Source organism: Podarcis bocagei (genome assembly GCF_964188305.1).
Source record: "Podarcis bocagei genome assembly, chromosome: 11".
Taxonomy (NCBI): Eukaryota; Metazoa; Chordata; class Lepidosauria; order Squamata; family Lacertidae; genus Podarcis; species Podarcis bocagei.
Window position 1 is genome coordinate 50,446,461 of NC_138136.1, and position 24,934 is coordinate 50,471,394.

Sequence of the window (24,934 nt, forward strand, 5' to 3'; positions counted from 1 at the left end):
GGAGTAGTTACTGCCTAGAGAGCAGGGTAAGCAGGCACAAAGGTCACCTGGGCAAATTCTTCCTCACTAAAGTGAGATGTACCATATTTCTATTAAAAATTACAGTTCTTAGTAATTTAGAAATAATGACATTTTGAATTATTAGTAATTTAGAAATAATTATAGTGTAATTATGTCTAAATTAGTATATGCAGATTTCATGCAAACCTGTATCCGCCTTTGTTCTCTCTGAGAGTGATTTATTTCTTCCCTCTCCCTCTGTACTTTGCTGTATCTCAACTCAAAATTGTGGCTGCTTTCATTTTTAAAGTTGGGGTTTCATTATGCATACATGTGTATAGTTTGCTCCTTTATGATATCCTTATTCTGCATTACCTTTCCCCCCACCCCTTACTTATTTTCACCTGCAAAATCTAAGTTGAGTTGATTGTTGATCATCTTCATTCTACCATTGCATTTTCTTATCTTCAGGAAATTACTCCCTTAAGTGAAGAGGCCATACCTGAATTTCTTGCAGGCCTTAATAAATTCAAATTATATTTTCTAAGGTGGCTATTTATCTCACATCCTTTCACATTATGCTTCCCCCCTGCTCACCACAGTAATTCTGTTACATGAGTCCTCTGTGTTTTTGGGAGAATGCTACAGCTCCTGATATCAGCTCACACCTGCTACGTCCTGGTTTTTCTTCTTCATTTGTGTGCCACTCAACGCTTTGTGTGTTTCTTGCTGCCATTAAACCAGATAAGGGCTATAGCTGGTTGAATACAATAGATTTGATGCAGAGGCACAAAGCCTTCAATGGTGTATGATCAGCTAGCAGAATGCCACAGATTGTCAGAATATGCTGGTGCAGCAGTCCTTGCTTATAAGAACATAATGGGTTGTATGCAGCCTGTGTCCTCATGTTCATGGAAGACTCTTTGATTCAGCAAAATAATGAAAAGGGGAGGGAAACCATTTTGACAAATTGACCATTTGCCCATTTCTCCTAAAGGCTCATTCATTTGGGCAAATGGGACACCATTCCACCAACTTTAGTCTGTCCTCAGCCAGCTGCCACCTGTTTGCCTTCTTACTTACAATTCCAGGGAGTGGCAGTATCTATCTCATCTTCTAGTTACAGGTAGATAGCTGTGTTGGTCTGCCGTAGTCGAAACAAAATAAAAAAATTCCTTCCAATAGCACCTTAGAGACCAACTACAGTAAGTTTGTTATTGGTATGAGATTTCATGTGCATGCACACTTCAGATACACTGAAACAGAAGTCACCAGACCCTTATATATAGTGAGAGGGTGGGGAGGAGTATTACTCAGAAGGGTGGTGGGAATGGGTGATTGGCTGATAGGTGTGGTAAACCTGTTGACGACTGTTAATGACTGCAATTGGTTTTACAGGAAAAAGCAAGGGGTGAGATGGCTAAAAATAGCTTTATCATGTATAATGAGATAAGAATCCAATGTGTCTATTCAGACCAGGTCTCTCCATGGTTTTAAGTTTGGTAATAAATTGCAATTCAGCAACGTCTCTTTCCAGTCTACTTCTGAAATTCTTTTATAATAAGACAGCTACATTGAGATCTTGTATAGAATGTCCTGGGAGATTGAAGTGTTTTTCTACTGGTTTCTCTGTCTTGTGATTCCTAATGGACATAAATCTGACATCAGGAATCTGACATCAGGAATATTGCATATTAGAAGCTTGCGCGAACTGCCATTGGGTACCCTTTGGTGACTGACCATCAGATCAATCATTTGATAAGTAGAGGGGTTGATAACCTCCTCCAGAGCTGATATGTGCAGGCAAGCTGAGGAGGGGCGGCTGTATGTCCTCTGTGTGTGCATACATGTGAGAGTGTATGTGCAAGAGTGAGGTCGCCACACCCATTGACTCCCCTCACCTCCCACTGACATGTGGCAGCCTCTTCCAAAGGGTCAGCTTATTGATGAATGTGACCCTGGGGCCTAAAAAGGTTAGCTACCTTTGTAGGTAGACTGATATTGAGCTACTGTATTGGCCTGAATATAAGCCGCACCTGCAAATAAGCCGCACCATCAAAATTCAAGGGGGGGGGGGAGGAAAAAAGACATTCCCCCGCGCTCCTGGGCTGCTTCCTTGGGGGGAGCCGTACTGCTTTGCTGGCAGCCTCCCCTCCCTTCCCTCTTATTTCTGGCAGCTCGGGGGAGGTTTGAGAGCAGTGGGCGGGCTGTGGGCTGTTGCCCTGCGCTCCTGAGCTGCTCTGGGGGGAGGAGTCATGCTGCTTTGCCTGCGGCCTTCCCTCTCCCCCGCCCCCGGCTCCGGGGAGGCTTGGGAGCAGTTGGCGGGCTGCGTGCCGTTGCCCCACAATCCTTGGCTGTTCTTGGGGGGTGGGGGAGGTTGCTGGCAAAGCACCACAGCACCCCTCCCCTCCCCCTCCCCAGAGAGCAGCCCAGGAGGACAGGGCAAAGGTGTGCAGTCCACCTGTTGTTCCCAAGTCTCCCCTGAGTCGTCGGGGGAAAGGGAAGGTTGCGAATATAAGCCACACTTTAACTTTTCACTGTCAGAATTTGGAAATAAAATGTGGCTTATATTCGGGCCAATATGGTATTATTATTCCCTCTTCCCAAGGAAACCTGGGAAGAGAGTTTGCAGGAGTTGATCAAGGAGCACCTTGCACAATGCTATGCATCTATACTCCCTACACTGCCACTTACCAGGATGGTGTGGGGCAAGGCAAATGTCAGGTAGGGGTAGTGCAGGTACAGTGGTACCTCAGGTTAAGAACTTAATTCGTTACAGAGGTCCGTTCTTAACCTGAAACTGTTCTTAACCTGAAGCACCACTTTAGCTAATGGGGCCTCCTGCTGCCGCGCCGCCGCCGCACGATTTCTGTTCTCATCCTGAAGCAAAGTTCTTAATCCAAGGTACTATTTCTGGGTTAGTGGAGTCTGTAACCTGAAGCGTATGTAACCCAAGGTACCACTGTACACCAATTTAAGCAATCTAGACTCTCCTGCCAGTGCACTCCAACTTGGCTTCCATCTATGCCAGCCACTCCTAGCCTCGTGTTTAAAATGGGAACCCCACAACACAACCCAGGGGCAAATGATTCACAGTAACTTAAGGTTACCAGACGTCCCCGTTTCCCAGGGATGGTCTCCGGATTTACAGATCAGTCCCCTGACAAAATCCTATCATTCCTACTGAAGTTGAAAAGTGTCCCCGGATTCATTGAAAAAAATATGGTAACCTTACAGTAACTAGCATGCAGATGCAAAATGTCCCTAATAGTGGTGGTAGCTGTTGCAGACCTTGCATGAAAGCAGCTGCCACTTTCTCACTGCTCTACCCTGCTTGTTAGTATTTTGAGAGGTTGTGTGATGTGTTAAAAGATCAGATATCAACCAAAAGGCCTCTAATAAGAAAATGACAGGAGCAATTTAACTTCAAGTAGCTGCTTTGATTGCCTTTTGTTTTCCACAGAGGGAAAAGGCGAGGGAAACAGCTCTCAGTCTTTGGCAATCAAGTATAAAAACATCTCCATGCAAAGTAGAGTAATTACACATATACACTTAATTTACCTGTTTGTTCATTCTTGTGTAGGAAAATTACCCTGGAGCAAACGTTAAATTATTATTTTAAAAGAGTTATCGCTTGGCTAAAAATAATAGGGGTTTGTCACTGTCAGTGTTGCTGTTAATTTGCATAATAAGTCTTATTATAGGTCTCTACCATAAAATGGACTAATCAGCATCTGAACACGAATAGGAGATACTTGTTTACTGTTGCTGAGATTTTTCTCTAGTCCCCAGGCACTTTCTGCAACACTTAAATCAAGGTTTCTTTATACAAAATGGTTTAGTATTGCAAGTTGCTCTATCAGTCTTTTCAGCTGAAAAGTGGGGTGAAAATTGTTTAGATAGAGAGATCTGTCTATCTATCGCAAAAACCTGATGGTAGCTCAGATGGTAGAGCATATGGGTTCAAGCCACATGTTGAGCAAAAGGTTCCTGCATTGCAAGGGGTTGGACTAGATGACCCTTGTGGTCCCTTCTAATTCTGTGATTCTATGATCTATTTAAACTGTGTGTGCAATCCAGCCATATTTTAGATCTGTCATCTTGGGGCTACTGGACTACTACTTAGCCACATTGTGCAGCCCGCTCCTTTCATGGTCCTTGGCCCTGTTACAACAAATTTAATAAATAATAATAATAATAATAATAATAATAATAATAATAATAATACAAGGGATAGTTGATGCTGGAGAGCAGCACACTGTAGGATGCAGTTAGGTGAGGCACAAAAGGACTCATTTCTCTGTAAATATCCATGTTAATTGTACCTACCAGAATCTTGATGGCTCTGGTGCCTAGGGGACCATATAACACTTGCTTCTTAAAATCTGCACTGGCTCGGAATTCAAGTTGTTAATCTTGGAAGTACAAAGCCTTGCATGGTTATCTGAAGAAATGCTTCTCCCCAAAGCAGAGATGAGTGAGGCTTGTGAAGAGGCACAGATGTGACGTGACAAGCTCCCCTCCTGCCTAGTCTCCCAGAACCTGGAGAGGCATGAAGCGGGAAGAGCAAAGGCAGGCATGGAGGTACAGCCTCTGATTGCTTGGAGGAAAAAACCCCTGGAGAGGAGCAGACATAGGCGACTGTGGGGAGGTGGGGACCTTTAATCTTGGCAACTGTTTCATGAGGGCAAGACCTGACACAGATTAGTGCTGTGCTCATTAGGCTTGACACTCCTGTGTAGATCATGTTTTGCAAGTACAGGGGTGTACATGGCTGTGAAATGTTGGCTGTTATAAATGCTTACCATTGCATTCCAGAGAAATGGGGGAACCAAATGAATTTTCATTAGATCTGCTAGATCAGTCTTCCTCAACCTCTGCTCTCCAGATGTTTTGAGACTACAATTCCCATCATCCCTGACCATTGGTCCTGCTAGCTAGGGATCATGGGAGTTGTAGGCCAAAAACATCTGGAGGGCCGAGTTTGAGGAAGCCTGTGCTAGATGGTAAAGGGAATAGTCTGTGCAAAAAACACCTGCAATGTAAGCTTTTGGGTTATAATTTGCCCCAACTGACAAATGGAGACTAAAAGAATATCCGTCACTGAGCAGTGAGTCATTGCTCCTAGCAGCCCAGGCAGCTGAAGTCAAACAAGATTTTTGCCCTAAATTGCTTGCCACTTTCACTTTATTTCATGTCCTGCCACAGAAGATAAAACGCTTCATTGCAGTAGCTGGCACTTAAAAGAGAGACATAGTGCTTCTTAGGCTTTTATTTTTCTTTCAGATCAGTGGGGCGAAGGATGATGTCAGGCTCAGAATCATCTGTTAATAAGAGCGCTCCTTATTTTTTATCAACTTTGTCATCTGTGTCGGTGCCAGAAAATGGAGATACCATGTTCTCCTGCAAGATATCTGGTAAGCACCCTTGACTTAATACTGAAATACATGTATTAGTTGAAATCATAATTCAGAAGAATTGTATATTATTAAAAGAAAGGGCCACTTTTCAGAAGAATCACAAATTCATTATATCAAAATGACCTTGGGAAATGGCTCAGTAATCAAATTCAAACAACTTGGAGAGCTTTTTACATAGAGTTGTGTGGTTGTGTCTCTTGAGGCACAGTAAATTAGCAGTGCACTGGTACAACCCAACCTCTAGAATCTTATATCCCTCTTGTCACTTGAAGAAACCCTGTTGCAGGCCTGTATTTAGAGTTCTGCTGAAAAATTGTACATAACCCAGTTTAATAAACATCTTATGTTTCCAATATCTGTATGGAGCCTAAAGCCATAGTTCAGGCTCAGCAGATGACACAATAGTGACATGGGTCTACATAAAAATTTAAAAGCCTCAAGTGGCAATACTCGTTATTTTTTAACATTAGGGTTGCCATATTTTGAAGAGCAAAAGAGAGGATTCTATGATGACTCTCATTTTAAACACCCCTACTCTATGTAGGCTATAGAAGCTGTGATAGATTGGGGGGGGGGGCAGGAGAAGAGAAGAGTAAAGCAAGTCTTCACCCACCAGTTATGTCTATGTCTCATCCAGAAACTATAACCAGAGACATTTTTGGCAAATTTAAAAAATCTACCCTGGCAGAAATTTTACCCCTGAAAAAGATGATGTCCTGGAAAAAGAGGACATATGGCAACTGTATATGATAATACTTTGGTGGCTGGGGAAACCCAGCCAGATGGTTGGGGTAATAATAATAATGTCAGATTTTTTATGTCAATGCTTGTCTGTCCATACCTCATATCAAGCAACAGATTCCTCCCCAAAGTTTTGTAGTCGTGCAGTTGCTCAAATGTAAGATGTTGTTCCTGCTTATTTCGTCCATAAGCTCCTTACGTTCAGAAACATTTGCTTATCAGTGTGAAATAACAGTTTTCTCCTCCATGTGTTTCAAGGCAACCCAAAACCAGAGGTAACTTGGTATAAGAATGGGCAAGACATCAGTCAAGAGAAGAACATTTCTAGCTGTGAAATACTGGAGGATGACCTGACTCAGGTCTTACATCTCTTTAGGTAATTTGTTTCCTCAGCATTTCTTGATTTCTCAACTATGTTCAGGAATGAATCAAAGGCTGAAAATGTACGCCTACTGCGGTAGAGCATGCACGTTCATACAGTCTCGCTAAGTCAAGGTTTGGCTTAGGATATCATGTAAAGCACCTCACACAGAGATTATTGCTATTATTATTTATTACATTTATATACAACCCTTCATCTGAGGATCACAGGGCAGTTTGCAATATCACACACACCCCATAACATAATAACAAACAAAGCAATCAGGATGGGCCATTAGGAGAGTGTGAAAGCCATCCCTGCCCCATCTCCCTCACAAAAGACAGCCCTGGGTGTTGAAATTTTGTGCCCCTAACAATTTTGCACCCAAGGCAACCGCCCTGTGGCTGCCTCACACTACTTCATTCTTTGACCCCAGTTATCTTGAACATCATAGTGTGTGTTTTTTCCCCTGTTAAGTTACCAACATTTTGTCATTTTGAGATCGAGAATACTTCTCCATTGAGGATAGTTCAACTTTTTAAAAAATATAAATAAAAGTTTAAGTATTTAATACAGACATTGTATATTAAAATTTAATATTCATGTTTTAAAATTCACAGGTGCACAGAGCAGCAAGCTGGAGTTTACAAAATTGTGGCTAAGAACTGTTTTGGAACCACTCAGTCTTCAGCTTTTCTTAAAGTGACTTCTGATGACCAATCTGAAGCATATCAAAATCTACTTTGTAGTCCTGAAGAGAATATAGAAACATTCAGAGGAAATGAAGTTACAGTATGTCAGGAGAAAATTTCAGATGATGATATGGAAGATAAAGAAGCTTTAGCAGAAAAACAGTATTCGCTCCATGAATGTGGCTTCTATTTAGGTTCACCAGAATCTCCAGCGCCAGAATTTAGCGATTTATCTACAGAGCAAACGGGAGAAATGTTTTTCCATACAGTGGAATGTGAAACTTGTCCTCCATTGGAAAATCATAGTTCAGGAGACGAAATGGAAGTTAAAAATGCATCCAATCTAAAGGAATATTATCGCAGCATTAGTGGCATGTCCAATCCTATGCCTGATCTCTTTATTTATGAGAGCACTAAAGCATCTACGGACTCTACTGAAGGCGAGCTAGATGATGTGGATTTCCAACCAGCAAGTCAAATCACTGATCACACAGACAGCTGCTGCCTTAATGCTGAAGTCTTAGCTGCTTGTCAGACAACTGAATATGCCAAGACACATGAAGAGGATAGCTTTAGTAAACCTCTGAAAAACAGCACACTGTCTGGGAACCAAACAAGTGTCCCTTTAGGAGATCAGATCTGCTTTTTAGGGGATTCCTCTAAAAATGCCAGCAATAACGTTGAGCTCTGCTTGGAGAGAAACTTTATTACAGTTGATGAGTCTTCTGATGATGATTCCCTCGAGTACTTTGAATGTTCTGACGTGATGACAGAGGAAGCGTACAAGAACTGGGAAAGCAAGCTGAGATTCCTGTTGGAAAGCGATGATGAGGAAGATGAGTTAATACCGGGGAGTGATTGTGATGGGTGTGCTTACTTCCTTAGTGAAATGCCTCGCCTGTTTCAAGTGTCAGATAACACTGTGCCTATGGAAGCCACCATTGGCTTCTGTGGTCATCAGTCAAAATCCAAAGAAGTAGCTGTCAGGAGCGACCTCACTGCATACAGTCCATCAACCTTGCAAGCAGAAATGACTCTCACTGTTGGGCAACAGCAAAGTAAAACTTCCAGTATGAAAGACAAAGAGAAGTACAAGCTGTCTGCAACTCTCATGGCAATTGAAAATGATTGTCCTAGAATGGAGGAAGAAAACAGTAGCAGCAGTCCCTCTGCTGTGGACGTCTCTGTTGCCGGTTCGCAAGGTATAGAAAATGGGATTTCAGCGATGAAGTCTTCCTCTTGTGACTTGAGCGGTTCTTTGGAGACTGCAACCAAACGAGTTGCAGACAAATACTACTCTCGGAAAAACTCACAACAGTCAGCAAAGGTGAGAAAGAAACCAGCTGAAGGTAAATCCAGAGTTGAAGCCAATCAGATCAAGACATCAAAAGACACTTTAAATTTGTTACATCCTAAAGAGCGGCACACCTCTGAAATTCACACACTTCAGATGGAAAGAAGTTGTTTGGATTCTGCTGCACTGCTTCACCGACAAGGAGAAAGTATTTCAAACCAAGGAAAGCGGGATATAGCGAATGCTTCAAACCACATCAGTTTATTTCATGGTGAAGAAAGAGAAAAAGGAATCCCTTGGGAAAGCAAATGGATTAGTGACCTATCGGAGAGAACCCAAACGTCAAATGAAAATGCCACACTTATGGTAAGGAAAATTACTGTTATCCTTTTGCAAAGAAACTTGTCCAGTTACTTTAATGTACTTCAGTACTACTTGTCTTAACAGAATGTGGATCCTGAAAGTCTTCACCATTCAAGCCGATGTGATTGACAGCTACTGCTGTTAAGGAAATCTGGTTTTGAAAAAGGCCCAGATAAACCATAAGCCATCCTAATTATAGAGAGAGGGCAGGTGTGGGAAGGTCTTGATAATAGTGAACAGCACTAATGGGACTTGTAGACAGCTGGGAAGAGAAATCTGATACTGAATCTGTTCCATGCGCCTTATTCAAGCAGTATCTTTCTCTTTGCTGCTAGCCAAAGTTTCTCAACCCTGTGTGGAGGAGCAAATGGGCAGGTGGAAATCAAAATACTTTGGAGTTAGGAACAACTTCAGAATGGAAGTTGCTGTGCAATTGTGCAATTATCCTAACCCCAAAATGGGCACTGATCTCCTCAAAGTTACCTTACTAGTTATTTACTATACATCTAGCCCACTGTTCATTTAAACAGGCTCATCGTGACTTACATGGGGTTTCCAGGGTGCTGATCTGGATTATAGTACCTTGGTTCACCATTGTTGCATGCTTAGGTGCTTGAGTTCAGTTTCTGGGGCCATCTAGGAAGCCAGACCTTGAAAGCAATGTACCAAAGTTAAGGTGGTGCTTCCTGCTGTGGGTGTTTAAACTACCTTTGCCTTACGCATTCCCCTCCCTACCTTGTGCTGGTTTTGCTATTCCACGTCGACTAGCGGCAAGTAGAATGATGACCTTTTCCTGCATCTGAATTTGTAGTTTGTGAGTGATCGGCACTCTGATTCAGAGCACTAGTCATCCACCAATGGTCTCATGACAGCTGGAAAGAAATTGGACCACTTGTCAGGTATAGCACAAGACTTAGATTAAAAAGCACACACTCATGCCTCTGCTAATATAACCTTAGAACCACTGACTCACATATCTGACCTGCAATCAGAATTGGAACTCAAGAGAGCACTTCTATAACCATCTTTTGCAGCAGCTGACTAAATCCTGAAATTGTTTCTATGGATGCAGACAATGTTTTGTATGAAAGGCTCAGCATCTGCAGCTGGTTCAAAAGCAATCCTAATAAGCGAATCTAGTGTCGTATTTCTTAAATCTTAACTAGAGCGGGGGGGGGGGTGTTTCAAGACATTGTACTCTCAGCGCCCACCAGAGGGGGCACAAAATTACTGAGGCCTGCCAATCACAAATTGATAATGGAGGGGCAGAGCAAATACAGAATTAAGGTGAAGTTTGGCATAATCAGCAGGCATTTAATGACATGATGAAGAGACTAAGTCCTGTTACCTCCAGAGTCAGTGGAAATGCCCTTGTGGCAAGGAGTTCCATAGTTCAGCTTTCCTCCAGCTAAGTACCAACATTGGCTTTGGAGGTAACATTCCTTAGTCTCCTCATTTTAGACACAAGCTACTGGTCCAGAGACTTTAAGTGGCGAATGCTTTTTATTTTAGATTTTTCCTCCCAACAACATAACTTAGAAATTACTCCTCTTCTGTAATTTCTTATCCTCCTCTTTTCACACCAGGTGTGCTGCCTTGCCACCGTGGCAGCGGGGCTGGCGCGTGTGACGTCAGCATGCCCATGTCACATTGGCACGCCCATGGCATGCTGGTGTCACTTCCGCATGTCACGGGGGTGTGTGCCTAGAGAACAATGTACATCAGGAGGCTTAGTTTGGTTAGAATAAAGTTTACACTTCCAGAGTTAATGCTAAATACCTTATTTCTTAGCCACCAGAGGGCCGTGAAAATTTGTATCCCGGGCTTTTTAGACTTGTTTACCCATGCACGATCCGAAACCAAAGGGGTGCATTGGTTGCCAGATGTGAAAGATATTGGCATTGTTTTCAGCTCTCCTACACCACTCATGGTTTATTTCTCCTTATCAAGCCAGGATTTGTAAGCCAGCAACAAACCATGGTTTAAGGCTGGCTCATGATCCTGGCTTCTTATGGAGAGGCAAGCTACAGTGCCAGGTTCAGTCGTCACGGGAAACCTTTTCTGTGTATAAGAAAATCTGGGGTTGTCTTATACACGGGAAGTGCAGAGGAGGGTTGTGTGATTGGTTGAATCAGGAGCTTATCAGCGGTGATTTGGTGGGTGATTGGTTGCTGCATCAAGAGCTGGTCTGGATAGGCTGTCACTGTGTCCAATTGCCGGCTGCTGTTGGCAAGCAGGCAGACGCTAGTGCAGGTGAGTGGTGAGTGATATTTAGCAATCCCCCCCCCCCAAATAAAGCTCAACAGCTCTGAGCACCCCCTACCAACTCTGGGCCATCTCCCTCCATTTTCTAAAATTGGAGTCCCCAAAAATAGGGGCCGTGTTATACACGAAAAAATGTGGCAATTGTTATTTCATGGTTTGGTTTTCCTCCCACTAGTGAAGTGGGAGTGACTGACAGCGTGCACTAGCTCATACCTGAAAAACTTCGATAAGACAGCAACCCTGTCTTACTTGGGAAGTCTGAACATAGCCATTGTGGATCTAGTACAATGAGACCCCCCAGGTATAGGGTGGTATATAAATTCAATAAACAACAACTGATATCTCTTTGTTCCCTCCCACAGCTGCTCAGTTAAACTTTACCATTTTTTAAAACAAACTGTACTTTAATGTGAATGTCCACACTGCTCAAAAGTTCTCTGTTTCCGTCCGTCCCCGCTCCTGCTGTGCTACTGACAAAAGCCTGGCTTGTTCTGTCAGCTGAACATCGGCTTGTGGTTTGATTTCCCACAACAAACTGTGTGTGATAAACCAAGAACAATTATTGGCTACTGATTGTGCTTTCTTTGGGAGCGTAATCATGGAAGACATGGCAAACCAAGGCAGGAGCATTCCTGGAACATTGAGGAGTATGCAGAAGCATATTTTAAACTATGACTTAATGTGATGTGCAACCTGGGTCATTGTTTGGAACATCCTTACTATATGGCTCACTGGCAAAGAAACAAAGGACAAAATAAACAGTGTCAACTTGTTGAAGAGACAGAAACAAACTTTCAGCTTTCACATGGCTTTCATCAGGCCACAAAAAATGCAGCCTTTTTAATATCTCCATTTGTGCACTGCACAGATGTAATTCACAAATTTCTGTCTTTTTATTAAAATAAAAAGATGCAACTATAAGCTCTAAAAATACAGTCTGAAACATGCAGCCCACTGTAAATCCCATAAAACTGCAGCTAAAAACAGAAATGCTTTTGAATGCTTAAGAGCACTTCACATGTTCACAGATCCTAAAAGCCAATGGTGCTAGCTTTAAGTAAGTCATTGGATAGTGCTTCTGAAACTAGCATGCTTCAGAATCATAACATATTTGCATTGCTGGGAGAGCATCAACCATATACCCACTCTATGTCGCCAGTTCAGAGTAATGTTAATGACAGGCCTAACATGACAAAGTGCCATTTCTCAAACTTGCCAAAGGTCATTGGTGTCACTGAAATGCAGAGGGAACTGGCCATTGGACAAGTTTCTGGGACACAACAAAACACCCACATAGGCTATTTGTGTACCTTAACTTTTTATAAGAAGTGTTAGTCCATTGAAGTTCCCTGAGAATTCATTTGTGTTTGTATGTAGGCACAGCTTCAAAAGGCATAATACCAAAGCAATTTTCCGTGTATAAGATGCTCCCATGTGTAAGATGACCCCTATTTTTTTAATCCAAAATTAAAAATTAAGTTGTTTAGCTTTTTGAAGGTGGTTGGGGAGGTCACTTCCACCAATTGCTCACCCGCCTGCCCGCCACTGCCAGTCACTTGCCACAGCCACTGCCCACCGCACTCCTCGCTGCAGCTGCCAATTATCTGCCCGCTTGCCACCAACAGCCCACCCGCCCACTTGCCGCAGTCTTCAATCGCCTGCCCGCCTCACCACAGCTGCCAGTCGCCTGCCCAATTGCCGCAGCCACAGCCAATTGGCAGCAGGTCTTGCCGCAGCCACTAATCACCTGCCTAATCACCACTGCCAATCTCCTACTTGCTGCTGCCATTAATCGCATGTCCCCCCTCTGCATTCACTATCTGCATACTGTATAAGACGACACCCAATATTTGCAGGTTTTTTTTTTAGCAAAAAGCATCGTCTTATACACAGAAAAATACGGTAAACTGAATAACTTTTTTGAAGTTTTTTCCAAGACTTTGTCCCAAGGAAATGGTGCATACAGATATACTTGCAAATAAAGATCATAGTATCATAGAATTGTAGAGTTGGAAGGGACCCTGAGGATCATCTAGTCCAACACCCTCAATTCAGCTGTATGCAGCTGTCCCATACAGGGTTTGAACTTGCAACCTTGAAATGATCTGCACCATGCTCTAACCAATTGAGCTATCCAAGCTTATCGCAGTAGGGTTTTCTGCTGTGGCGTGAGCAGGGGTCGTGCATCCCATTTCTCTGCCTGAGGCAAAAGGCAAATGTGCTGCTCGCTCTGCCACCCTTACCCAGGTTGTGCAGCAGTGGCAGTGATCGTGGGTTCTGGTGAGATCTTGTTAGAACTCTCACAAGATTTTGTGCACTCCGTGAGATCTCATCAGAAGCTAGCACTGGGGTGCTGCTTGAGATGGCTGTTTCACCCTGCCTCATGAACTGGCTGGCCCTGGGAGTGGCTCAGCCCCACAAATAACAAGTGCACTTGCTCTAAATCCAATGATTAGTTCTCCTTGACACTCCAACTCTGGTGCTTAAGGCAAGCTGCCTCTCTCTCTCGCCCTCCCTCTCTCTTTAAAAAGGCAATATTTCCTGCTTTATTGAAAAAGCCACCATTGTTAGAAAAACTGCTCAAAGGAGGGTGGGGAAGTAGTTTGGGGATGTCACAAGCACCAGCCAATCCATGCTGTGCACAGCCTTATTGGTTACATGGGAAAGAAACAGGCTTTTCCTGAGCTTTACGCTTGAGAAGAAGACTGCACATCTGACTAAACCACCATGTGGATGCATTTCCACAGCCAGCTCATTGTTATGTACCTCTAATTTGAAAACTGAAGCCTTTGATATTATAATATGTCATCACAAGCATTATTAAGACATGTAAGGTCCCATGGGGGAGGCAGTGGGGATGAACACACTGGCTTTCCCCCCCTCTGTGTCCACTTTCGTTGCCTTATGTGAGTTTACAGTCTCTTACATCCATTGAGACTTCCTGCTCATTTTGATTTGAAGAACTTGTCCTCACTGCCCCTCTGTGGTAGCTTACACATGTTAATAATGCCTGAATTTAGTGTACCAAGTGTACCCATTGCAAATGCCTGGACAGGGCTTTAGTGTACCAAGGTATTTAAAAGCAGGTCACTGTTTGTCATTTTTAGGACCAAATCAGACACCTTTGTCACCCCAGTTATGTACACCACATGATCCAGGAGCATGCTTAAAATGCCTTATAATGTTGCAGAATACACCAACTTATAATGTTGCAGAATATACCAGATCAAGTTTTGGATTGCATAGAGCTGTGCACAGTGTGAGAGCTGTTCCTTGAGATCCCATGTGACTTGCAAATGATTTTGGAGTGCACCTCAGGTCACATGCTGCTTCACTGTGTAGTTTTTAAAACATCACTGTCCCCAACCAATGGCTTCAGTTCCTCTTGTCCTCAGGGTGGCCCCAGTTGCTTTCTGATGATTGCATTTATCACTTGCCAAGGTAATCAATGGGTTAACACCATACCATGAAGGCTGGGTCTCATTGGGATTGGTTGAGTGGGAGGCAAGAAGTCCAACAGTAGGTGCAGCCAGAGCTGGTTGCAGACGGAATCAGGGCTAGTAGTAGACAAAGCCAACTAATTCTGGTTCCATCCCCATCCTACTCTGTTGAATTCCACAAAAGCAACACTGAGAATGTGGGGGGGGGAGGAAAGGAGGCTGATAGCCACAGCCAGGACACAGCCAGCTGTAAGGAAGGAGGCAGGGAGGTGGAGGCTGGCTGAGGGCAGACTGTGTTTGGTGGGACTGTGTCCCACTTGCCCAAATGAACCAGCCTTCTCCACTGATTCCACAGGTACATAAAGAAAAGCTTGTACCATGGCCTTATTTTTCTAGGGGGTTGAGAAAACATCAAATATTTTTTGATTAACCCCTTGGGGGGGAAATTGAGATCGAACCAGGTTAAGGACTGGCAGACTGTCTCCAATGTTGTTGTTGTTTAGTCGTTTAGTCGTGTCCGACTCTTCGTGACACCATGGACCAGAGCACGCCAGGCACTCCTGTCTTTCACGGCCTCCCGCAGCTTGGTCAAACTCATGCTGGTAGCTTCAAGAACAATGTCCAACCATCTCATTCTCTGTCGTCCCCTTCTCCTTGTGCCAGTCTATTCCAGGGAGTATTCTCTTCTCACGAGGTGGCCAAAGTATTGGAGCCTCAGCTTCAGGATCTGTCCTTCTAACCAATCAAAAAGGCAGCCTTCAGTAATTCAATGGGACCCTGTGAAGACTGGAGTGAGAAGAGGGTTAGATGAGGACAAGGAAGGAAGAAGAATTTTAATTATGAAAGAAAGTAGGATAGCTGTTAAGACAGAAGCCAGGGCAGCTGTCTTCAAGGAATCAAATACATCATTTTGGGCAACTGAACAAACAGCTGTCAGACGGAACATTCATAAAGAATTTAATTATTGCTTTATTAATCCCAAAATCTTTTGTCAAGAATTTTACTATTTTACATTATTATTGAATGAATGAATGAATGAATGAATGCCCTATACCTGCAGGTCTCAGGGCAATTCACAGGATAAAACCACAATATAAAACCGCAAAATGCATATTCAAGAGAAAAACAAGAACAAGAACACACACCCCAATAAAACGCAGCATTTGTTATTGTTAGGCTAGTCATGCTGTGTTCTTCAACCTTGTTGCAAGCTCATTTTGACTGCTTTCAGACATTCTTTGAGGTGCTATTGCTCTCTAGATACAGCTGGTCTCTGCTGGTCACAATGTGAGGGAGTTGCAAGGAAGCAAAAAAGGATGAACACGCAAACACCCTTTTCTCACTGAAAAGGATATGCATCCCACTCTCCATTCTGCTTCACTCAAAAGTGGTTTTGATCATATTTGTTTCAGATAATCTCATGTTCGGTATATGCCCAGCTTCCACAAGTGTGCCAAGAAATAGATATTGAGAACTGCTCTTTTAAGAAAATGAAATAATGAGTGGAACAAGGCTACGTCACATGTTCACGCAGTCAGAAACGGTTGTTCTGTGGTGGAACAAGTGGATGTGTGTCCTGTTTTATAGAGAACAATTTTCTACTGAAAGACTCATCTGTTTGAATGACTACCTGATTCAAGGAATAGGATATTAAACCTTCATTCATTCCACACCAACTGCTTGAGACAGCTTGCCCTCCCCCCTTCTACCCACATGCAATGAAACAGATCACACTCTGAAGTAAGTTTAAAATAGCTTTACTTACTTAATCCAAGATCACAGTCATGTATTATCCTTTATGTATTATCCAATGTAACCTTAATATATTGTAGCTTTATTTCTCTTTCAGAAATGAAGCAATTGTTAAAAAAAAATCTCTCTGCCAAAATGTACTTTCCTCTTTCTGCCCACCATCCCTATGCCCAGCCCCATATGTATATTTTTTCTGGTGTCACCCCTGATTTTTCACACTTACTAATTTTCATAATGTGGCATGAAGGCTGGAGATCAAGATCATATCAAACACCAGCCCCTTGGGGACCTGCAAAGCCCATAGAGTCAGGTCTCTTCTGGTTTCTCCTGCCTTTCACACTTAGTGCCACTCAAGCAAGCTCTTGAATTATTTAAAAAATGTTTCTCGTCCATCTCCCTAGAGGAGCTGAAATAAATACAGATATTGATTTATTGTAGCTAATCCAGGACAGGTGTCCCATTAGAAGCAGCGTTTTATTTTAAGGAGCATTTAAGCTACAGGGGTTTGGCTGGGTGAAAACCGGGGATGGGAGTTGTCGGGTGCTGTTGCAGTTGCTCAAGAGTAACCAGGCAGGACTGCGACCTGTGTTTTACAGGCTTTATTTTGGTGCAAACTATTTACAGTGAAGAGCCCCAAAGCTCATGTCTGGCTCAAACGCTAACAGAATCCGGGAGTGGTCTTTTTTTGTACCTCCCCCAGCATAAAAGTTTTGCTACCCCCAACTGTCTCCGCCCCTCTCTGCACCTCAGACTACTGCACAGGATGCGCAATGGCAAGGGCGTGTTTCCCTCCTGTCCGGCTTGCTCAGGAGTGGTGTTAAGACTCTAACTAGCATCCTCTGGTCCTTGCACCTCTTCCCCACTGGAGGTGGGGCTAACCTCCTCCCCGGAAGAGGAACTGCTTCGCAAGATTTTCAGAGGCTCCCTGTAACACAACTGCCCTTCTATTTCTCGCCTCTGAGCCAATGTCAGTTCCCTGACATCCATGAAATGGGCAAGAGTGGGCCTTTTCTCTATATATAGTTGCCAATCCCTAGGGTGAAGCTTTCACCCTCCCCTCTCACATGAACACCCCTGAGGCCTGAGTTTCTACCTTTTCTCTGATCTGGATGAAGTGTCATTTGTAATCGCAGTTGTCTGCACTTTGCATCAGTCTGTCAGGCATCACTGAACCCAGTTGCAGCAAGGATGGATAGATCTGAACTAAGGCATGAGTTCAAATCTCATTTCGGTTGCAAAGCACACCATGTAGCTTCCATCTTTTAATCTTCAGATTTGGAGCATCTTTTGAAATGCAAGCAAGCCAGACTTTAACATAATGCCAAAATATTGGTGGTGCTTGCTTGGAGAACTGTGTGTATTCTGAACAGTGGAAAACCAGGAGAAAAAAGATTAAGCACCCCCTTCCTTGACACTGAATTTTCCACTTCCTGAAGCAGCTTTAATTTTTAAAAGAAAGCACTGGACCACACAACCTGTAGTTTTGCCCATGAGATTCTGTGCTTCCTTTCACTCCATTTTCACAATAGTTCCTATAAAATAAATCACGGAAAGGTTGTTGCTGCTGCAAAGAACTTGTTGGCTGTGCTTCACTTTGTGCTTCACATTGAGTGTATCTTTGAACCTTCTTGTTTCTCCCTCAGTCTCTTATGACTTGGTCTCTCCTGACCATTTCCAAGTCTTTCCTAGGTTCTTGTCAGACTTGCATCCTGCCTGGTTGCTATTGCTTTTCCCCTGCTTGTTTGCCCTAACTTTTTCTGCCCTTGCTGAAGCATACAGCTTCAGTCATAGAATCAAAGAGTTGGGAGGGAGCCTGGAAGGCATCTAGTCAAAGCATCCTTCTCAGTGCATGACCTGCAGTACAGAATGCAACTGCATGAATTCTGAGAATGGCCTCCCATTCTCTGTTAAATACCCCTAGAGATGGAGAGCCTGTCATCTCTTGAGGCAGTTTGTTCCACTGTCAAACAGCTCTTACCGTTAAAAAAATCCTAAAAAGGTTCAGTTGAAATCCACTTCCTTGCAATTCCCCCACATTCATTCTAGTACAGTCATACCTCATGTTACATCCGCTTCAGGTTACGTCCCATGGCGACCCGGAAGTACCGGAAAGAGTTACTTCTGGGTTTCACCACTCGCGCCTGTGCAGACGCACAAAATGATGTCATACGCAGAAGCGGTGAATCGCAACCCGCGCGTGCGTAGACGCACCGTTGTGGTTGCATTCCTTTCATGTTGTGAATGGGCCTCCGGAACGGATACTGTTCACAACCAGAGGTACCATGGAGAACCAAATCTGCTCCATTTTCTATGTGATAGCCCTTCAGATATTTGAAGGCAACTACAACATCCCCCTTAATATTTTCTTCTCCAGACTAAACATACCCAGTGTTTTCAGCCACTCCTATTTGGACTTGGTTTCTGGATCCTGCCCCCATCTTGGTTGGTCGCCTTCCTCTAGACATGCTCCAGTTGGTCAATTCCCTTCTTAAAATGTTTCACTGAGTACTGTCCTCTGTGATTGCAATGCTTCTACCTTCTGACTTGGCCCCTCTGACGCAGCAGAAAGCAGTGGTAGTGGGCGTTGGGTTACATTGCATTAAATGGTCTTAGAAATATAATAAGGGGAAGGGCGGGAAGGGGTTAGACCAAATGTCTGACTTGTTCACTATTCAGTTTCAGTTTCCAGCAGAGACGAACCAGATGTTCCGTGGAAGGGCATGAAGGCAACAGCTCTCCCCAGTTGTTTAACCCCAACATTTGCTATTCACATGTACACTGCTCCTTGGCACTGGGGATTCTATTGATGTATTATGGCTATAGAACCATAACTTTATATCATTTTTTTTTAAAGTCTGTCTAAATTTGTCGCCATCACCACATACTGTGATTAGTGAATTTCACCAGTTAATTATGGATTGTGGGAAACAGTCTTTCAAGAACCTACTGCTGCCCATCAATCTAACTGGGTTACCACATGTTCCAGAGTTATAAGAGAAGGTATAAAAAAGAATAATGGTGGCGGTGCTTGCCTTTGAAGTCTTAAATGGTCTGAGACCCAAGTATCATTCTCTAAAATAAGCCCGCCTGCACAGTACAGTAATCTTCAGATATCTTCATTTTAGTAACTCTGCCATCTCAGGTGATAATGGGGAAAGAGTCTTCATGGCGATGGTGCCCTGCTTTTGCAAAGCTCTCTTCAGAATGACCCACATCAAAGGCATTTTAATTGTCATTTTATGTATGCTGCTTCTATCAGCTTTTTTGTTTCTTTGGTTCTATGTTTTGTTTTATTTGTAAGCCACCCAGAAAACATATTTTTTTTTAATTGAAGAAAAAAATAACTACTGCTTCTTCTGTACAAGCAGCAGCTCTCCCAAGTCTTTGGGCAGAGATTTTTCACAGTCTATCTACTTGCAATCTTTCTTCATCTGCAAATCATACACTCTGCCACCAAACCAAGGACCCTTCTTTGTCCCCCACCCTGCATTACCCTTTTGTCAGGCAGCTGGGAAGCCAGCTGTTCTCTCTAGCGCCAACTCCTTCCAGCTATGGAAATGGGAATTTCCATATGGCTATGTCATAAGAAGTTAATTCTGTTTACCTTCTTTCCCCATGGCTAATGTACTTTCTGCAACCTGCTGTCCTTCCACACCCTTGATGTGTAAGTTATACCAACTTACCAGCATGTATCACATACTGCTATTCACGTCACTCCTGAATTTGGGCCATCGTGCAGTGTGCTCATTTATATTTGGATATTACATCTGATATTTCAAGCTACCATAGGAAAATAATGCCACTCAGTTCACATTTACTGCTTATAACCATGGGTCATCACAGTGCAGTGCAGAGCAGAGGAGAGGGACGCGAGACAACAAATGTGATGATAAATAGAACAAAATCAAGCATAAATCAATAAAAAGCAACTTTATTGAAGCTTTGCAGTTGGATCCATGAGTACAATAACCTATAAGTCCAGTTCAACCCCATCATACCAATTTCCAGTTTCAGTTTTAGTAAGTAACCATTAACCATAATAAAACATACAAAAATAAAAACAAAACTATCAAAATAATCAAACTTCCCAAAGCCAAAGGAGCAGACCATAATTTCTAAAATTATGGTCTGCTCCTTTGGCTTGTCACTAAGAAATCAGGAACTCTTTTACCTTAAAAAGCAAAATAAATGATTAAAAATCTATCTTCTGACACACAAATCAGTTACTACTTACTTACTTTTTTTTAACAGATCAGTGATATATTTTCTCCAATAACTTGTGCCAATGAACAGTTAAACTGATTATAGGCAAGTCCTTAACCTCATCCAACCCACTGTAGCAGATATAGGAAGTGCTTTTTTCTAGAAAAATAGGTGCTGGTACTCACCATGAAGTTGTTACAGAAAGTACCACACTTTTTAACAACAAGAAAAAGAGATGCCAGTACTGTGTACCCTTGAGTACCCCCCAAAAAAGCACTGGATATAGTACCTTGAAGGTCACTCTACCTTCAAGAAATGTAGAAGGCATTAATTGGAACGTAGCAAGAGTGAGTTCCCGCCTGAGGTGACTCTTACCGATTTTAAATGAGTAGTTCTCGTGGCGGAAAATAACGTGGTGTGCTAAAAATTAAGACAGAAGTGAATGGTTGAGCCAAGCAATTCCTTGAATACTGAGTGGAGATATCTCTGCCTCATAAATCAGGGGTAGGCAACCCAAGGCCTGGGGGCCGGATGCGGCCCAATCGCCTTCTCAATCCGGCCTGCGGACAGTCCCAGAATCAGCATACAGTGGTGCCTCGCAAGACGAAATTAATTCGTTCCGCGAGTTTTTTCGTCTAGCGAATTTTTCATCTTGCGAAGCACGGTGTCGGAAAAGTTTTGGAAAAGCTTCAAAAATCGCCAAAAACCTCAGAAAAGACTACCACACCGTGTTCTATGAGTTGCTCCTCGAAGTCCAGTCACAACTGTATTAAGGGTGTTAAGAAAAAGGAAACAAACTTGCAAAAAACGCAAGACGTTTTCGTCTTGCGAAGCAAGCCCATAGGGAAATTCGTCTTGCGAAGCAGCTCAAAAACCGCAAAACCCTTTCGCCTAGTGAGTTTTTCGTCTAGCGAGGCATTCGTCTTGCAGGGCACCACTGTATTTTTACATGAGTAGAATGTGTCCTTTTATTTAAAATGGATCTCTGTGTTATTTGTGGGGCCTGCCTGGTGTTTTTACATGAGGAGAATGTGTGCTTTAATTTAAAATGCATCTCTGGGTTATTTGTGGGGCATAGGAATTTGTTCATTCCCCTCCCCCCAAAAAATCTAGTCCAGCCCCCCACAAGGTCTGAGGGACAGTGGACCAGCCCAGGGCTGAAAAAAGTTGCTGACCCCTGCTCATAAATCTTAAGGGAGAAAGCTACTGAAATGTGTGAAATGCGAGAAAGAGAGAGCTTACACTAAACTGTGGTTTCACAATACATGCAAACCAGACCAACCTCTAAACTGAATCAATGCCTTCTACTAGATTAATAAATAACAAGATAAAAGCACAAGATTTCTTTATCTGCCTGTCACAATCATACAACAAAAACAAATAGAAGTAGTAAAAACCCTACACAAATCTGGAGCAGCGTCCCTAAGCGGTTGGATGGTGCCTTGTCTTCTTCCTTCCAGCAACTCCTGCAGCCAAGCTGGGTGCCAAACATATTGCTCTCCTCTCCTTTGGACCACATCAACGAGGCTGAGAGAGGGGTCCTGACATCTGGGCAGCCCAGGACCTCCAGACACACTGCCCAGGCTTTGTGCACCGGGGAGGTCACTTAGGTGCTGCTAACACAGAGGTTTTATGTCACACACACACACCACAGAAGCGCACTCCATTCGGATGCCAGGAACAAAATATTTATTTATATATTTATCTTGCTGAATGTTTATTCTGTCTTGATGATGCTTGGCACTGCTTTTGTTTTTGCTCCTGGCTGTAGCTTTTTGGCACAATTTTGTTCTTCACCCTCACTGTCCAAGGCTCATTTGCCCTTGCTGCCTTTTAATCAGATTACCACCACCCTTCATGATTTTCTTTGTGGGCGTCCATGACATCACTACGGCAGATGTTGCACTGTGACATCATTGACAAAATCGTAGGGAACAAAAAAATCACAGTGCAGCTTAAAGGACAGTAAGAGAGGCTAGTTCACATATCCTGAATATTAGAGAGCTAAATTCCACAACCATGGCATAATATTCTTTCAGAAAATCCCATCAGCTAATCTCTTCCTGTGCCCCTTTTCTTATTTTGATGAGATGAAGATGTTATTAGACTGAGTAATTCAGTTTCCCAATAGATCAGTCTCCCAGATTAACTCTGTGTGTTTTCAACAGGCTGTCCTCAATGTTGGGAAAAAGTCATACTGCAAGCATGTTCAATTCAAAAGGCACATTTCAAGTGTGATTAAGCTGTAACAGGATAGGCTGTTTTCCTCTGGACTCTGAGCAAAAGCACAAATCCCTTTTGATTCATTCTCAGCAGAGGAGATTGCTTAGTGATAACTGGGTAGGAGGAGGAGGACTATACAGATTAGTTACTGAATATACAGATGTAGCAGCATGGACATTCTTTCTGGTGGACAAAGAGGCAAATAAGGAGAGATTTAAACCTATTCAAACTAAGAATGTTCATAGAAATAACTCTGGTTTCATCTGAGCTAGAAAGGCTCAATATAACAAGATTTTTTCTCTTTAACTTAGAGTCCTTTCCTTCACTAGGCAGAGATTCCTACAGTCATAGGCATGATTGAACTGCAACAGTAACAGAATTTAAAAAAAAGAAAAAGAAACATTTAGTTCTGACTTAACTATCAACTGTGGAGAACCTTAATTTCACTCCTTGATTAGACCAAGATTAGACCAAATTCACAAGTTTGAGAATGGCAGAACAGAATTTCCCATATCTTCTAATAGGAGGCCCTCCAGTTTCAATAATACCCTCAGAGGCAAAGACAGGTAACTCGCTTCTTTAAGGTTTAAGGTGCTGGTTTTAGCCTTTAAAGCCCTATATGGCCTAGGACCCTCGTACCTGCGGGACCGCCTCTCCTGGTATGCCCCACAGAGAAACTTACGGTCTTCAAATAAAAACATCTTGAAGGTCCCAGGCCACAGAGAAGTTAGGCTGGCCTCAACTAGAACCAGGGCTTTTTCGGCCGTGGCTCTGATCTGGTGGAACGCTTTGTCAGAAGAGACCAGGGCCCTGCAGGACTTGACATCTTTCCGCAGGGCCTGCAAGACAGCTGTTCCACCAGGCCTTTGGCCAGGGCACAGCCTGACTCCCTCCCTCGGCAATCTTCGCGGAGCTCTGGCCCAATGGTTGCCAGTGGCTTGAATTAATTAATTTTATAATGAATGATTTTAGAGTGTTGTTTATGCTGTACTTGTGTACTGTTTTATTGTTGTTAGCCGCCCTGAGCCCGGCTTCGGCTGGGGAGGGTGGGATATAAATAAAATTATTATTATTATTATTATTATTATTATTATTATTATTATTATTATTATATTACACAAGGGCCAATGTGTAGATGCAAAAATGCTGAAAACCAGGCAGCCCTAGAACCACCCCTCCTACAAGGAGTAAGGCTGCTTGTCCACAGAGGCATCAACATGCCAGGGCAATGGGGGGGTGACGTTGCATGCACAACATCAGGGTGTTGGGAGGAGCCAGGAGGTGAAGCCAAATGTGGCAGCAGGGTGGCTTCAATGGCTGGTAGCTCCTGTTGCTGCCGCTGCCACCACCAGCAAGGGGCTGCTTCAACCCTTCTTCCCTTCCATGGCAGGAGGAAGAGAAGGAGCTGGCCACTGAAGCCGTGCTGTGCTCAGCTCTGTGCTCGGCCTTCTCCACCCCCTGATTTTTTTTGATGTTGGAGGGCTCCGTTCCCAGGAGTTGGCACCCCTGCTTGCCCAGCTCTGGAAAGGAAGAGCAAGGGCTCTGGGATCCCGCCAGAGCCCTTGCAGTTACTTCCCAAAGCTGAAGAAGCCCGTGATTGCAGGTGTGGTAGAGGGCAGGAAGGAAAGCAAATGGAGGGTGTGTTTCCTCCATTCCCCCCCTTTTTAGCCACCCCATCTACACATAACTAAGATCGCACAAGTATAATAAAGATAAGGTGCAAGCTACCTGTATAGAAAAACGCCTTACGAGTTAAGGCATTGTATTTGTGATGATAAACTGGTGGAGCGTCTTCACCATTTATTTGACTTCCCCAAATAAAGGTATGCCAGAGCTAAATATTTCACACTCAGCCCTTTTAGACTCTGGCCAATTTAGTATAAAATTGCGCACTTGCTAGATGGTGGAAATCTGGCCTAACTGCTAAAGAGGCTTGTTTTTGTAAATGCCACAGCTAGACACGATGAAAGAGATTTTGAAAATAATACAGTTGATTGTACAGTGACCCAAAATGCTGCCTTTTCCCTTTCGATTTCCTCCTTAATGATGCAGTGTATCCTCACTTTCCTGATGGTCTGCTTTTGTTCAGAGATCCTGCTAGCCAGCCATGCCTTCCTTCAAGATGCCGCAACCTGTAAGGAGTTCAAGCAGTACAATCCAGTTTCCTTTTACAATTGGCA

The 24,934-nt window shown here is 43.3% G+C and overlaps 1 protein-coding gene across 4 annotated transcripts in view; it reads left to right on the forward strand.

The window, feature by feature from the left end:
• ALPK2 (alpha kinase 2) overlaps nt 1-24,934 on the forward strand; it is a 71,763-nt gene that overhangs the window by 11,456 nt on the left and 35,373 nt on the right. For 3 of the 4 annotated variants that reach the window (XR_014012838.1, XM_081212612.1, XM_081212613.1), the window contains 3 exons: nt 5,287-5,417; nt 6,420-6,537; nt 7,143-8,874. Coding sequence is in view for 3 of the 4 variants with exons in the window: in XM_081212612.1 (XP_081068738.1) it covers nt 5,303-5,417; nt 6,420-6,537; nt 7,143-8,874 (1,965 nt within the window). In the remaining variant the exon portion in view is untranslated. The remainder of the gene's footprint in view (nt 1-5,286; nt 5,418-6,419; nt 6,538-7,142; nt 8,875-24,934) is intronic. The other variant, XM_081212614.1, reaches the window with a different exon arrangement.